Source organism: Aulonocara stuartgranti (genome assembly GCF_965226115.1).
Source record: "Aulonocara stuartgranti genome assembly, chromosome: 7".
Taxonomy (NCBI): domain Eukaryota; kingdom Metazoa; phylum Chordata; class Actinopteri; order Cichliformes; family Cichlidae; genus Aulonocara; species Aulonocara stuartgranti.
In genome coordinates this window covers 53,123,950-53,141,208 of record NC_138945.1, presented here as the reverse complement: position 1 = coordinate 53,141,208, position 17,259 = coordinate 53,123,950, and the positions used below count along the sequence as shown (strand labels likewise).

The following is a 17,259-nucleotide window of genomic DNA, read 5'->3' as shown; positions in this document are numbered from 1 at the left end:
TGACCCCATAGGTGGGGGCTATGTAGCGGGTCAGGGCTGTTCGGGGTTCTGTTTGTACAGTTATGTTTTGTTTATGTTGCCATAGTGATGGGTGACGCCCTCTCGCTGCGACGGTGTGTCCTTCCGGGGTCAGAGGGCGCCCTGTGTGTTGTTGTTGCTGTGCGGTTGCCGCACTGAGCAGTTAGCTAGCGGCAGTGTTCTTCTGCAAATGTCAATAAATGGCTGTGCTCCCTGGCTAGCTCACGGGAAGCAAGACCAAACGACACTTCCGTCTCCACCTTGTCTGAGCTTGCCACAATATTAAACATATCAGGTCCCCATAAGGAGAATCATGTGCTAACGGCTGTCTAAATGACTCGAGTAAAGTTTGTAGCATGCATGCTTGTTGTTTTTGTCTGCTTCCACTTGTCTTTGCACTAGGATGATGTCGGCGTAAACGCGCAGTCATATTCGTTGTGTTCCCACTAGTGCTGTCAGCGTTAATCTCGTTGAAATGACGTTAACGCCACAACACGGCAAATCTCCGTTAACGAGCTACCCCTGATCGCCCTTGCATGGGGCTAGACGGCCAACACGTTAACGAGCTAACTGCGCTAACACACTAGTTCCCACCCATGTAATTGAGCATTGCGTGGCACATCCAACATACTGTTTTACTTTAGTCCATGACGCGCTTACCTTCAGGGTCATACCTCACATGAAAACCAAAATAATTCTAAACGCCAGATCTGAATGAGGGTGGGGGAGGTTCAATTTGCCATGTTGCAAGGAGAGCTTAACTTCTGTCTCGCTAGCTTGCCCTGCGCTCTTCCTTCTGAAGATGCTGTCTGTGTTGAGCGCTCAGTGGATCTGCGTTCGACTACTCCGCCTAGGCTGCACTGTCGAGCGCAGATCCACTGAGCGCTCAACACAGACAGCATCGTCAGAAGGAAAGTTGATAAAATAAGTTACAAATTTTGTATTGTTCATACATATGCGTACCGAACCGAAAGCACTGTATCGAACGGTTCAATATCGATACGAGTATCGTTGCACCCCTAGTATAAACCTTTAAGATCCATCATGAGGACTTATATAAGTGACTAAACTGTACAGTCAATTTGCAGCATTTAAAGTAAAAGTGATTTGGGTGTAAAGTATAGCGTTAACGTTGGAAAAGAATAATTTCAGCAAACATACATACAACAACAATAAACACATGAAAATAAAGATTTATTACAATGACAGAATTTGAGCAGTAAAAATTAATTTCTTGTCAATCTAATTACAATCACTTCTATTTACATAGATATATATTTAGGGTATAATCATATGAAGCCATTTGATTGACTTAGGTGCAGAACCCATTATGGGACAGTTTGAACAGTGAATTCTCCACCAATACATCATTGAGACTTTAGATTGCAGGCTCCAGTCTAAGAAGATAAAGTAAACATTTCTTACCCAAGCAGGAAGTGAACATTGTTTTAACATTGCTCTGAACGTGCTCTATGGTAACTTATGAAGTGTGAAAAGAAAAAAGAAAAAAAAAAAAAAAAAAAAAGCATTCTCAAACCACAAGAAATACCCACATAATTTATTTAGGAATCTGCTGGATAGACGTGTGTTCACATGTTATGACAGCAGCCGTGTCCACAGTAACTAATGGATAATTCTCTTTTTCACCAAATCTGTGCTATGGCAATCCAAGCACGACATTAGACAATTGCATTAAAAGCATAACCCAAAATTAAAGTCTAAAAATGGATTTCTGACATTGAAGCCTAAACTTTTTAAATGCATGTGGAAAAGATTCATGTGACTGTGCAAAAATAAAAATGGGTAAATCCCATCTCCACAAGAGAGCTCTAAAAACAATGTAAAAAGTAGTTACAGTAATTACAATAAAATCAATAAAAACAAAACGCACAAAACTGGTGACTCCAGATGCTGTTTACAGATTTCTGGGAGCACTGAGGTAAAACAGTTTCAGCCGAGGCAAGCACAGCCAGCAGCTTCACACAGCAGATATTAAAGCACAGCAGCCTCTTTAAAAGACGTGATCCATCTGTTAAAAAAAGAAAAAAGAAAATATTATTACAATATTTTAATATTATTAATATTGTCACTATATACAATAATAAATAGCATCTCTCTCTACAGTACTTTTGGGCAGTCTCTGGGCTGTCAGCTTTAAAAATGTAGTAAACTTTGTTTTTGTGGTAGAGTTTGAACTGCGACGTCTGTGAGGAATCAGCTTTTACAACAAATCCCAGCAGGGGCAGACTCTCCAAAGCTGCCACGTCCTGCATGAAGAAATGAAAAACAAACGTTGCAATAATTCTCTTTGTTCCAACTGCCATACTGAGCTTTTATTAATACAAGTAGAAGACTTTACCTCACTTGCTGCGTATTTGTACAGGACCTTGTCTTTAATGACGAACCATAACCTCTTCCCGTGCTTTTTAGCCACCTTGGACACCTGCAGGTACCCACTCATAGAGGAGTCGTCTGTGCTGGCCGTCACCTTTACAAAGTAAAAGCAGTCTGATGAGTTTTCTGAACATTATATGAAGCCAAGTTGGGACACTGTAAAATGTAAATATAAACAGAATGCAAATCTTCTAAATCCAAATTTTTATAACAAGAATTGAAAACATTAAATGTTTAGAAATTTTACTATTTAATGAAAAATATTAACTCATTTTAAATTTGATGGCAGCAAAACTTCTCAAAAAGTTGGAACAGGGGGAAATAAAGGCTGGAAAGAACTTTCTATAACTAATTAACCTGGATACATAAAGTCTTCAAAAGATTCAGAGATTCTGGAGAAATATATCATGCAAAGAAGAAGCCATATGTGAACATGAGCTAGAATCACTGCCATCTTCTCTGGACCAAAACTCATTTAAAATGGACTGAGGCAGGGGTGTCCAACTCCAGGCCTCGAGTGCCGGTGTCCTGCAGGTTTTAGGTGTCTTTGATCCAACACAGCTGATTCAAATGGCTAAATTACCTCCTCAACATGTCCTGAAGTTCTCCAGAGGCCTGGTAATGAACTAATCTTTTGATTCAGGTGTGTTGACCCAGGGTGATATCTAAAACCTGCAGGACACCGGCCCTTGAGGCCTGGAGTTGGGCACCCCTGCAATAAGGGGTCTTCTGGTCCTCTGGTGGGGTCCACGGAACAGTTTTCTGCTTTCCCTTAGTCCAGGGGTAGGCAACTCCAGGCCTCGAGTGCCGGTGTCCTGCAGGTTTTATGAACTTTATGAGGAGGTAATTTTAAATCAGCTGAGTTGGATCAAGAACACATCTAAAACCTGCAGGACACCAGCCCTCGAGGCCTGGAGTTGGACACCCCTGCCTTATTAGCATTCAGTACAAAAGCCTGGATCTCTGATGGTTTGGGGGGGGGGTCGCACAAGAGCTTATGGAATTTGCAGCTTGCATATCTGAAAAGCCGTTATTAATGCTGAGAGGTATTAAAAGCAATATATGGTCCCATACAGATGAAATCTTTTTCAGTGAAGACCTTGTATACTTCAGCAAGAAAATGCTAAACTGCATACATCAACAGTCCCCTACTGAAAACATTTCAAGCACCATAAAACAATAAATACGTTAAAGAAGACCCAGGACTGTTCAGCAGTTAGAATCCTATATTAGGCAAAAATGGGACAACATCCCTCTCTTGAAAGTCCAGCAGTCCAAAATTTTTTCTATTGTTCTATTGTGAATAATAAATAAACTACTGCAGTAATAAGGTTGTAATGGAAAGTGTATACAGATGAGGGCGACATATGAACTACCTCTTTGAGGGTTGCGGGTATCAACTTCTGCTTTTTGTGGAAAGTAAACGCAGTTCTTTTTCCAAGTTGATGGGTCTGTTCGCCTTTCTGCTCCAAAAGAACTTGGAAACACTGGTCACACACTCGAGTAAACTTGTTCTTTTTATATTCGAGAGGGAATTCATTGGAGGAGCAAGATTGGCACACAACCTGTGGAAGAATAAAGCACAAGTTTTACTTTTTTTGCCCTTCCATCTCTCCCTCATTCTGGACAGTAAGCATGTTGTACAACTGATGCCTCACCTTTCCGCACGCACGGCAGTGATGTCTCCTCCACGTTTGGGTGAACTTGGAGGTGCAGACCATACACATGGAGGCCCGCTTATCAGGGATCCATATGGGGGCTTTGGATCCCAAAGGAGCACCATCGCCAACATCAGTGCCATCCAGCTGAATATGAGTGGTACAAAAAAAAAAATGAAGGCACACAGGAGTTTCAGTGGCTGCTCATACAATGTTAAATGTTGCTCACATATTGCAACAGCCGGAGATGTACTTTTTTAAGTGATCTTACCACATCTCGAGGCTTGCCAGGGGTAAAGCTGCTCGTCTTCTTGATGTGTTCACTGATCGCTGTGGAAATCGTTTCAAGCCATTCGTCCTGTTCCTCGGCCGAGCTACAGAAAGAGAAAACAGAGCATATGTAAAAAAAACAAAAAAAACCCAAAATAGATTCAAGAAAAACAAAAAAGAAGAACATACACTAATGAAATAAAATGTAATAACAACAACAACAACAACAACAACAACAACAACACACCATCTTAAATTACAAAGGCCTCTTTCATTTCTGATCATTACCTCGCGGAGAGAATGAAAGAGCGCTCCACGCTCACGATGTTCAGCTCGTTCTGATAGGCCTCTTGACTCGGTTTGCTAACCTGTAATTATTTTCACTGTGAGCCAGGATGATGCCAGGATAAAGATGATCTCGTGATGTGAGAAAATGTGAAAATTGACAAACAGAATAAGAATGAGTTCTCACCTTCATTCCTCTGAGGGGCAGCGTGTTTTTGAACATGTACTGGCCTGACTGAACGGGTTTGGTGTACAGCAACATGTCGTTAAACTAAATGGAAAATGACATGAAACATTTTCATTCTGTCATGACCATCGAGTCTCAAATACACCAGTAATAAGATCATAAAAATGTGGGGAAAATATCAAACAAATGTCGAAAGACATCTGAGCACCATGGAAGCTAAATCTATTAATCAAGCCAAGTTCCTTATATCAGCTCAACAGAATGTATGACCACATGTTTTACTAGGAAGGGAACCATGAGTGGAGGCACATGACAGAAACACTGCTGTTCGATTGTGATTTGGTTATGAAAGCATAAAAGGAAATATCGACTATACCAGGAAGAACATTCTGGGCTGCATAACTTTCCTCGACAGCTTCATCAAGATCCCCTCTTTAAGGTATATCTGGGAAAAAAAAAAAAAGGGGGGGGGGGGAGAAATCACAAAAGTGTAAATTAGCAAAAAATATCCCTCCCCATATTTTACTTTATCACTCTTCTCACTGCCTTTTCTTTATCCAGAACTTCTTCGTGCAACATGTGAAGAAAAGTACTTTGCAGAGCTTGAAGTTCATTATTTTCTCCAATTGATGGCCTAGAGAAGGTCAATATTAGCAGCCCGCCTTAATAATCACGTGGCAGCATGGTGGCTCAGTGGTTAGCAAGAACATCCTGGACTCAGGCACACTCCCGTGTGCTGTTTTCATGGTGTCCCAGTGCTTGTGTGGGAGCTTCAGTTTCGCCCATCAATAAATAACATGCTACGTTAACGCTGCCTACGTCAGCCCAGGAAACTCTTGCAAAACATATTGTTAATCTCAACTGAGGAAACATTGCGTTCCCACTTTCTCACCAAGTGGAACAACTCAGTTAAATATGCCCAAGCATAGTCAAATAAACCAGACTCTGGTGGTTACACCTGCTTGAGTACAGTATGTATCGCCTAACGGGAAACCAGTTTAGCTGCTTCAGTTTTTCCCAGAGTCCTTCATGCTGGAAAAGCGTGATGGCTCACTGGGACATTAGAATCAGAGAGACATCATCCGTGTTAGCACAACCTTTGCTTGTCCTACATTGACATTGCCTGTGTACGTACAAAATCTTACAAAAGCTTTATGACCTCACCCGGCCAGGCTGGACAATCTCATGGTTGCCAATCAGACGGCACTGGACACGGATCAAACTCTGGAAGATATCCTAAGAAAAAAAAACGAGTGGAATGTGTAAGTAACGTGTATTAGGGATTTACCATGTGATTGCTTATCATGAAATTTCTATTTTGCTCTCACCCCTTGTTTCATGAAGTCATTTGCATGACTGGCCACCTCTTTCACTATAGCAAGGGCAGCTGAATGGACACAAATTTGTAATTGTCACACACATGACATGAAATATTTCCATTCCACTAACACCATCAAGAATATTTACGGATCTGCAGGTTTAAAGAAATTAATAAAAATAAAGGTTATGTCGTTACCTTCTGTGTCTTTGTAGTCGTCTGCATCTTCAGGCAGGTTTTTTAGATAATCTAAAACAAAATAAAAACATTTAAGTTTTGCTATCAACAGTGTAACCACAACAAGTGATCAATAAGTACGCAAATGGGTGTTAAGGGCTCAGTCTCTATATCCAATTCCTGGAATGATTCAGAACTTAAATCCTGGATGAAAAGGTCTTCAGGTGTTTACGTAACGCAGCTATACAAGAGTGACGTGGGAAACATTCATCATATGTTGGCACTGACCGATTAACCAGACTCGTGAATCCACAAGCTCACTCTTGTTGAAGCTTATGTTATGTCACCAAATCTGATTCGGACCCTACTTCAAAAGCCTTATTATACAAGGAGTCAAGAAGGAGCACAAAAGATTTTCATAATAAGCACCAGAGGGCAGCATGATGCCTGAGATGAGACATCAAAGGCTGCGCCAACGTGTACAGTTTAGGAGTCCAAAACTACAACAGTGAGCTGAGTTTGTACTTAAGTTAAACTCACCTTTAAGTATTAAATAAGAAACATAAAAGATCTATTTCAATGACTCTTTATTTACAGGTTTACCTGTGAGTAGCAGCTGGTACTGAGGAATCCTCTGTACAGGTTTTAACAGGTAATGCTTCAGAGCCAAGCTGGCGCAGCGTGGACTAGCCTTAACAAAAAAAGAGAACAAAACCAAATCAACATTTAATGGTTTTTGTTTTGTTTTTGAAAAAGGGAGCAAAGACACTTACACACAGAACAGGTTGAGCACCATTACCTCAAATTCCCGTACTACTGCGCCAAATGCTGGATTCTTCTTAGTCTGCTCATCCAGGAGAACCACATTCCTGTCAAACTCACGAATGTATGTCGAGTACATCTTCAGATAGGGCCCCTGTTTCAGGAAAATGTCTGCTACCTGGGGATTCTCGTTCCTGTAAACAAAACAGAGCGAAAAGAAAAACACTGGTCAGTTCCTCGATCCATCTATGTGATTAGGTGGGGGGGGCATACTTTGGTCCATACTTTTGTTTTATAGTATCTATTTTTTCTCCTATAGAGTAAATGAATAATCAAAAACATGTGAAAATATATATTCTTACCCAGAGCTTGAATACTTCCTTGTGGATCATGAACAGAAAAAAAAATCACCAATGTTCTGAGTTTCCTCTTTACCCGACTAACCACACTTTCAACAGGCACTAACAGCACCACATAGGTATCGTGACTTGATTTAAGACCGTGGGCATTAGTATGGAGTTAAAACATAAAAACATCCCTCTTCCTCTGAAGACTATCAGTTATTACTGCATGGTTTAGCTCCCAATCGGCAACAAGAGCACATGTAAAGCTCTCAGTAAAAAAAAAAATAAATAAAAAACTTTGTTATACCATTTAGCTATTCTTTGTCTCAGTTCGGAGAGGAGGTTTTGGTTGAGTTCGTAGAGCTGTGGGAGGGAGTACAGTATCTGGTTTAGAAGACGGTCCTCAATCACAGGCTTCCCACTCTGGCGAGAGGCTTTAGACACTGCATCACGGAAGTCCTGTTGATAGACAGATAAAAAGTCAGATGGACACAGCTTAAGCGCATTCTTAAAAGACAATTAAATTCTGTTTTATTTGCATAGTGCTAAATCACAACAGCTGCCTAAAGGCACTTTATGTTGCAAAGTAAAGACCCTACAATAACACAGAGAAAACCCCAAAAATAAAATGACCCCATATGAGGAAGCACTTGGTGGCAGTGGGAAAGAAAAACTCCCTTTTAACTGGAAAACTCCGGCAGAACCAGGCTCAGGGAGAGGCAGCCATCCTCTGTGACCGGTTAGGGGTTAAAGGGGCAAGACAGGACAAAAGACGCACTGTCATTCTTATAAAATAAAATCAGGACCAAAGAAATAATAAATACAGAGCAGCAAACACTGAGGGTACCATTTATGGTTCGCTTTCTGGTGGTTTATAGCGACACATGGCAAATAAAACTGCCAACAGACCATGTACCCAGCAGAGAGCTCCTGTGGTTAACGTGCGATTTCCTCCTACTTTAAAAAAAAAAAAAAAAAAAAAAAAAACAGCTGACAGTGTAGGAGGCGGCTCACATGGTGAAGGATGTAGCAGAAAAAAAAAATTAAAAGCATATACGTTTCACGAGACTACGCTGCAGACAGTCAGCGGTAACAAACGTGTGACGTTTGTTGAGAAAAAGGCCAGTTTGGTTATCTTGTTTCCATTATAACACATGGGTTAGACAAACAAAGCAGCTAAATCAAAGTAGCTTTTATTGTCTGCATTTAGATCCCGAAAACGAGAGCGTCTAAGAATATGCATTACCAGATAAATCAGATAGAATACACATGCTGTGGTGAGTGCTGATGTCCGTTTGAGTACCTGACAGAGCTGGGTAAAATAGAAAGCCACTTCAACATTGCTTTGAACTTCATCTGATCTGTTCTTCACAAATGTGCAATCCACGGAGACTCGAGCGCTTCCCGTGTATGCTATACAGTCATAGACGGGAGTCGTCACTCAAGGCTACTACATCTTACGTACCAGCCCTGATCAAATTTCCTCACACTTAACACTGCAATTCCTGAATTTATCACATCTCCTCTTCCTGAGCAGATATGATGAACTGTCAAGAAAAAGCGACTCAACAAACAAACAGAAGCAGATGTGGAGATTCTCGTAGAGATAGGGAGTGCTTTACTTCACCGATCTAAGAGTGGGTTGGCAAAGACTTGGTTAGACTGGTTGGACGACACATAAAAAATATTGTTCTTCCCTTCTTGTCGCACAGCAAACACTGCAGGGGAAGTACAGCATAGGAATCAGATCATTTTTTTGGCAGCGGTTAAAACAACGCGACTGTGTATCATTCAGAGCAAGTATAGTGTTACAATAAGAACCTTTTATTGCCAGAAGGACGGAGAAAAGTCTACTCTGCCCTTCTATGAGGATCAAATCAAACACATATGGAGAATGTGGGCTCCGACACTAGACCAGCACTGGCTCAAATATATACCCACAGCTCTTTTCATGGCAAACACAGTGGTTGCTTTTGTTTAAAAGGTGACATGTGGAAGTACTCACAACATGAAGCAGCTTCAGGACGTCAACAAACCTGGAAAAACAAAATACAGTTATAATGGTTACGCAATCGCTGCCTCCATACAACAATACATCATCATGTTTTGTGAGGTTTTGACATATATGTGTCTACCCATTACAATGAAGGTGAATGGAAATTGTTTTGTTTTTTTCCAGTCAGGCGCTTACACACAGATTCTGCAAGACTCTACCATCTGTTGGGTGCAAGTGGACCAGTGTGTCAAACATATGGCCCAGGGGCCAGAATCAGCCTGACAAAGATTCCAGTCAGGCCCGCTGGAAGGCTTTGCAAAATGTGAAGGAGTTCATAGATTTCGATCATTTAACTGTACTTTCACGTTTTACAGCTTTCCCTATGGAGAAAGACCTCCCCCACTGCCATTCATACTACACCAAAGTAGTTTTTTTTTTTTTATATATAGCACATTTAATGACAACAGCAACGCTGACCAAAGTGCTGTACAGAAATCCAAAATAACTAGTACCAAGTAACTTTTATTATTAGCACCAAGTACCTCTCATACTGTATTAAAAGCCAGTGGATACAAATGTATTTTTAGATGAGATTTAAATTGATTGACAGTAGGAGCCTGTCTGATGTGTTGGGGTAGATTATTCCACAGTTTAGGCGCTACGACCCAAACGCTCGATCGCCTCTGTGAACCAGCCTAGACCTTGGTATGGCTAAAAGCAAAAGATCATTTGTTCTAAGAGATCTAGAGGGCGCATAAGGCTGCAAGAGGTCAGACAAATACCCAGGAGCCTGTCCATTCATAGCTTTATAATCAACAATAACATTTTAAAATCAGTTCTGAAGTGAAAAGAGAGCCAGTGGAAAGAGGCAAGCACCGGGAAATACGTTCACATCTTTTAGTTTGCATCAGAAGGCGAGCTGCAGCATTCGGGACCAACTGCAGTCTTGCAAGGCAGGTCCGACTAATTCCAACATATAATATAGTTAAACAATACAAGACACACACCAGATGATCTGGATGATGAGCTACTAGAACTTTTTCTTTAATATTTCATGTAGAAAAACTGAGATGTACTGTTGAATTTGCACTTCTTAACAATTAAATGTTTAGTTAAATGGCTTTTTCTCCAGTCTTTTCCCCCCAGTGTGTAAGTTAATGTTGCAAACACCAAGAGAAACTTTTAATCTACAAAAACCCACAACAAACCTGAGAGACAGACATCCCAAAATCTGGGCAAAATTATCCTAGACTATGTGCACACGTGGAGTTCAAGAAATGCAAATGAGGGGAAAAAAGGACACTCACACACTCTCAGAGGTCATAATTTCTTGTGCAATGTTGAATATCTTGTTTTTCTTCTTTTCACTCGCCGTCTGATGAAGACAATCAATAAAAACAGTACAGTTTGAATAAAACAGTACAGTAAATGTAGCACACACACTGCTCGCAGCAGACGTACAAGATGCAATAATAATATATTAATCTATTAGAAACAGCATGAGGATGATGCTATAAATGTTTTTGTTTTTCTTGTTAAAGGAAGGCGTGTTCTCCACTGCAGGACTATTTTGCCTGCATCCTTGAAATTCCTGCAATGAGCAAACCCTGTCAGGATCTAACAGCTTCTGCTCCTCACCGTTTTCTCCTCTGGCTGCTCAGGGTCACCTTTACTTGAGTCAGAGCTGCTGTCATTCTCGCCTTCGTCTTCTGAGGTGGTCTGGATAAAGTCATCATCAAACGGCACCTCAAGAACAATGTCTTTTTCAAAGGAGCTTCTGTAAAAAAAAAAAAAAAAGTCAGAAACACATGTTAGTCAAAGAGCAAAACAGGGACCGACAAACACAAACAGGGCAGGTAGTCTTGACACACAACTATCTGAAGGCATTTATTCTGCATTTGAAAGGCGCTGACACACCTTTAAAATACACATGGCACACGAGCGAGGGGAAGGGAATTTCAGAAGAATGAGGAAGATTTCTGATATAAAAAAAAAAACTCCTCAGCATTTAATCCCAAGAATTTCTTATATGGGAGCATTTATTATTAAAAGTCATAGAAGGGAGGACTTGACACCTTTAAATGTTAAATCTAATTATCAATACAATCACAAGCCTACTCCTACTGCATCTTTTTACATCTGCTCACAGAACTCAGAAATAAGGCACCGTCATCGTCAGCAGTTTTAACAGGACTTCACATGAACAGCTAACAGGAAACTGTGCCAAAGATGCGCCGCATGTCTAAAATGCCACAATTCCCAGAGGATTCTCAGAAGGCACCTCCCTGAACAAAACTTACAAAGAAAGAAAGCAGACAAAGCTAAGGGTCTGTGCCCCCTTTACAACCGCTGTAGTACTTCGCAGTGAGCGGTCTCTGCTATGAGCCAACGTGTTTCCAACATGTGAGTGTTTGAACCAAAGCGCTGCGACATGCTAAGCTGTTGGAGGCAGCGTGTACAGTTACACAAACTGTAATCCTGTTATCCAGCTGACTTCTGCAAAACTGCTCATTCAAAACCAGACATGTGAAATTCTTTGCCTACTAACAGGATTACTACAAAGATTACTTCAGGGAATATACACACAGGAAAAAAAAAAAAAAATTAAAAACTGGAGCCAATGAAGACGCAAACTCAGAAACATTTAAAAAAAAACAAAACAGAAAAGAATAAAAAAGGGTCAGTTCAACAAAAGTGCAAAAAAGTAAAAACGTATCTATTTAGCACTGATCTGCTTCTTATGATGAATGTATGTAGATCTGCAGAAACGGCGCAATATCTAACAGTGCAAACACAAATCTGTACATAAACAGATTTAATGCACAAATCTGTGATATTTTCTCAGCTGAATTTGTTCATAATCTGCAAACAAAGTTGGAACATGTTCAGGAACAAATAATAGAAAGCACATCTTAAAACTTTACTACAACTACCACTAATAATGTTGATGATCAAAAATATTTCACCCATCCGTTTTCCACTGATTCAATTTAGGATTGAAGGTGGAGGGGAGACAGCAATTGTTTGGACAAGTCACTAAAATATTGCAAGAAAGCCATTTACAGTCACATTCACATCTATAGCCAGTTTAGAATCACTAAATAGCCTAAGATCATGTCTTTGGACTCTGGCAGGAAGGCGGAGTACCTGGAGAGGAAATGCAAACTCCACACAGAAAGAGCGGCCAGCCCGTGGATCAAACACAGGAGCTGCTTGTTATGAGATGACAGTGCTGTCCAGCACAACACCGTGCCACGGTAACACTTTCATTAGCCATTATTTACAGTTTTCCAAAATGACAGAAACAAAATAAAACACTAATAGAATTAAATTAATGACAGAGGACAATAATTAGATTAAATGTTAAGAAAATGGGAGCAAGAGTAGACAGTGACTCAACATATAGTAGTTTAACAAACCAATACAAAGACCAAACAAAACTCGTCCTTCACACATGACACATTTGGAACAAATGTTCCAGTTACTATGATTATTTAAGTATATCTTATCCTGGTCAGGTACTTCTTCTCAATGAATGATAAGATGATGGTTGGCAATGTCGCGTGCATGCTGGAGGATGTTTTTCGTTTTGTTTTTCCAGTAAGTGTAGTGCCTTTTTTTATTTTTTTAATCTTGAGCTGATAGATCGCACGTTCCTTCCTTCATTTTGTTCTGGTCTGTTCATGCAAAGTCTTTTCTATGTTTATTGTTTGACTGATTTTTAAACCCTAGTCTCCAGGAAAATACTAATCATCAGCTCTATTATCTGAAACAGTTTTGAAAGGTGTTGCTGTTTTTGTGGCTTCCTCCTCTGACACTACTGTTTCCATTTCTTCACCCCTTATTTATTTAGTACTAACTTAATGCATCACCATCATCACTTTCTTCATTACATCTTAGTGTTGATCATGGCATGCAGATTGCAGATTATTCTAAGTCACTACAGAACAAAACTGGCCAGTGGACACGCTTCATGAATCTGACGGGAATTTTGTGAGAAGCATAAGCACGTCACCACCCGCACATTTGTGAACAAAGGCCAGAAACTCCTTTTGTTCCCCTAATGCACACATCACTAACAGTTTTATAAACATATATACTTTTTAGCATTAGGTAGTTATAGTTGGGATTGTAGGTTTTTGGTTTGAAAACAAACAAATCTAACTATTCAGTAAAAGGACTAGATGTTGTAGTCCCTGATAATGGACTGATAACGGATAATCATTGTAAAATGAAAAATAAAGTCTTATATTGAGTTCTGATGAAAGGTTTCCTCTTTAAGCAGCAGATTTTTAATTCTATCACCTCCACTCTATTGAACTGAGCCTTTAAGAAGAGAAACAGGTGTCGTTTTAGCGTCTTCCTAACACCAGATAACCGCAGAGCTGCAAACACAAAGACACTGTGAAAGCGCTTCTTAAACCACAGAAATGTGGATTGCATTGATCTAGTATGTATTCTTCCCTTCTAGGCTAAAGATTTGTCTCTGCCTGTAATAATAACAACATGTTTATACTTTAAATTTGTGTAGTTTAAGTCAGTGTGTCAAGGCTATGCAAGCACACCATACCTGTCAAACTACCCTGACAGGAATTAGAAAAACAAACAATGCGAAGGCCCTCTGCGCTCTTCCTTTTCGCCCTCTGTCATCAGAAACATATTTTGCAGATGAATGGTTGTTTAAAAGAAATTTCAGGACACAATGAAGAACGTGCTGTTAAAAATAAATCAGGTTTAGAGGTAGTCGAGTACATCAGGTCTACCTGTCACAGAGTGCTGGTGTCTGTTGGTGGTCTTTCTCCAGGGACATATATGGATCCTGCTCCTCATAAATGCCCTCATTATCATACACCGAGCTCTCCGAGGAGTCAGGGTGTAAGTATAAGCCCTGTGGGTCAGTGTAAACTGAGCTCTGCCATGGTTTAGGCTGTGAGTAGGGGTCCTGAGGATATGGCCCTGAATTTTCCACATTGGCGAAGTCTGATATCTCCTCATACACAGGGCTGTCCTCAAATGGGACAACTTCTCCTTCATTTTCTCCGTCCACATTTTGCTCAAACTCAGTAAATGGAGCGGAGAATTTACGTTCGGGATAGTTCTGCCATAGGTCTTCGTCGTTGTCAACACTTAGTTCATTATCATCGGGAGTGTAGTCTGGGAACTGGTCTTCTTTTTCCGTCTGCCTGGGTAACCTACTCTTTGATAATTTCAAGGGTTGTTTCCGGAAAGAAATTGTCTTCTGTACTTTTTTAGAGCGAATGATGTCAGCGCCGGAGAAGGACTTGGCTTTGCTCACACTGGAGCGAGAATGCCTATTAACTTCAGCTGCTGGATGGTTACCGCTTGATTTGTCAGTGGAAGGCAGAGGCGGCTCCTTCTTTTTCCCGTGTCCTTCAAACTCCCTTGCTGCTCTCTCCTCAGATGATCCCTTATTCTGATTCAGCAGCTTCTTTCTCTGGGGCTTCTTTGGAGGTACTTTACCCATCCCAGTTTTCTCAACTGTGGCAACAGGCTGGCTGAGGGCCTGCTGACTATGCAAAATGCCACAAGCTTCCTCCTCATCACCCTTTGCTTTCCTCTGAATCTTTTTATTATTCTTTTTAGCGGAGAAATCCATCTCATAAGTGCCACGGCCCCAATCGAGATGTTCCCCTTTCACGTCCTTTGGAATTGCCTGAGGAGCCGAGCTCAGTACTTTTTCGAGCTCAGACAGAAAAGGTTTTTTCTTGGGTGGAGCAGCTGGAGGGGGACAAGTTTTCACTGACGGAAAAGCTGGCAGTTTCTTTTCACTTTCAGGTGCACTGACAGACAGTGATGATGTGCCCTTCCTGTCTGGTGACACCGCCACATTTTTGGTGTTTATTTCTCTGCCATCTTGGCTTACAGACTCTTCCTTCCCCTTCTCCCCCTTTTCCTTATGGTCCTGAACAGCTTGCCTGGGTTTCTGTGGTACAGGGATAGGACTGGGCTTCCTAGGGGGAGCTGGGATTAGTTTGGGTCGTGGCACACTGAGAGCATCTTCCTCTGGTACTTGTCCAGGTACACCGTCAAGAATTCCATCATTTGCCTCATCACCCCGCGTTCTGTGAGGAGAAGTCGGCCGAAAAGCCACCTTAGGATGGGAAATATTAGTATTTACAGTGACATTTTGGTAAATAGCATGTTCGTCTTGAACAGACTGATAGTGAGTATGGGTGGGAGAGGCGTTCGTTGTTCTGAAGTATTCATTGTTTATTTTCTCTCTGCTATGATTGCGGGTGCCTTGAGAATTGACGCACGTGCAGTTGTCACTGCTGCACAGACAAATAGGAACAACGTAATCCCAGTCAGGCCTTTTGCTCTCGTGCGGCAGTCCATTTTGGGAAGCAAGGCGACCTACAGTCTGGGGGGTATCCGACGCAGATGTCTGACGTGGGCTCGTCCAGACAGTGTTGAATTTAGAGGGGCAGGGTTTGGGGGCTAGCGCCGGTTTCACCTTCATCTGCGTGCCAGGAGATGGTTGCGAGAGGCCACCTTTTCTAGGGATCAAAGGAGATTGCCGTGGACTTTCGTAGTAAGGCAGCTTTGGTTTAGGGGCCACAGGTGGCTTATGCATGCCTGGGAATAGAGAAATGAAATATATGAAGTTGGGACTTGAGGTAAAGTTATTTCCTCTGAGGGAAAACAACATCTAAATGACTGTAACCCTGACTATAATGTAATGACTGTGTTTTCTTTCACTGCTGATCCTAACCTTGGTATACATCATAAACAACCTCTCCAAGGGTTCAAATATCACATGATTTATGTTTGCCCCTCTATGTAGCAGCACATTACTCCAACTAATAGCTCGCGTCAACACGCAAAAGTGGGGGATTAGCAGGTGGGAGATGAAGAGTGGGAGAAGCAGTAAAAGGCAAGCCTGTTGACAAGCAGGGTTTTCAAGGCGTTGTTTTCAAATATTTCCCTGTTCAACAAGACACAGTTTGAACTGCTGACTGCGAACAAAATCAATACAAAACTCGAGATAATCAAATGTAACTTCATTTAGAGCTATGCTGTTTAAATGACTACCGAGCAGGCTAAACCTAAACAGGTGAGATTTATACTGTGTAGGAATAGAAAGAAAAAACATGCTGAACTACAGTATAGAAGTACATCTCTGAGCATTTACTATTTCCCGATTAGCCATTATAAGCTCACCGTGTTCACGTATAAACCAGAAAAGTCATCGAACGGGGAACTTACCTGAGTTCATCATCGCTCCACTCACTTCGCTTCTGTTTTTCTTTCTTTATTGTTTTCCGGTCCTTATATTAAAAATAAATCAGTGAAGACAAAAGTCCTTCATATCCGGATAAAGTTCAGATCGTCGATTCATAATGTGTCAAATAATCGACATTTTCTTTGATTTTAACCCGAGCGGCACACGTGATTCCGCCGCAAACAAGTTCTTCTCTCTGGCGCACCGGCTGTTGATGTTCTGCGATATGTAGCCAGCCAATAGCCGCGCGCTTCCTTTTTGTTTCCGAGGACGATCCACTAGAGGCCCCCCAGGAGCCACAGACGGCCAGAGTCAATCTTTGCATCCAAATCTTCCACAAATTGGCATTATTATGAGTTGTCACACTGTAAAATCTCTTCTCCACGCGGAAACAATAAACACTGACTTGTAGTAAGATTTAACGCTGGCTCATGACTGCTCAGGAATTTTGCAAGGTGCCATGCACGCATATCTTTCCTCCTACATCATCTTTTCTATTATTAATTGTATGACTAGAAGCCAAAATTATGCCAGGAAGCCAGCAGCTCCTTTGTAACACATATTTTACGCAGAGGAAGAAATACTTGAAAATATATATATATTTCCC

At 41.1% G+C, this 17,259-nt stretch overlaps 1 protein-coding gene across 1 annotated transcript; it reads right to left on the bottom strand.

Moving 5' to 3' along the window:
* Positions 1 to 1,199: 1,199 nt before the first annotated feature.
* LOC309709770 (FYVE, RhoGEF and PH domain-containing protein 6-like) lies at positions 1,200 to 17,072 on the bottom strand. Its single transcript, XM_082538591.1, has 20 exons — positions 16,637 to 17,072; positions 14,173 to 16,006; positions 11,048 to 11,186; positions 10,717 to 10,784; positions 9,419 to 9,449; positions 7,721 to 7,872; positions 7,107 to 7,263; positions 6,911 to 6,998; positions 6,329 to 6,379; positions 6,141 to 6,199; positions 5,977 to 6,048; positions 5,189 to 5,257; positions 4,813 to 4,896; positions 4,629 to 4,708; positions 4,342 to 4,444; positions 4,071 to 4,217; positions 3,789 to 3,977; positions 2,378 to 2,506; positions 2,146 to 2,285; positions 1,200 to 2,047 (listed from the first exon to the last, which is right to left on the bottom strand). The coding sequence occupies exons 1-20, from the start codon at positions 16,647 to 16,649 to the stop codon at positions 2,011 to 2,013; spliced, it is 3,642 nt and encodes a 1,213-aa protein (XP_082394717.1). The 5' UTR covers positions 16,650 to 17,072; the 3' UTR covers positions 1,200 to 2,010.
* Positions 17,073 to 17,259: the final 187 nt, after the last annotated feature.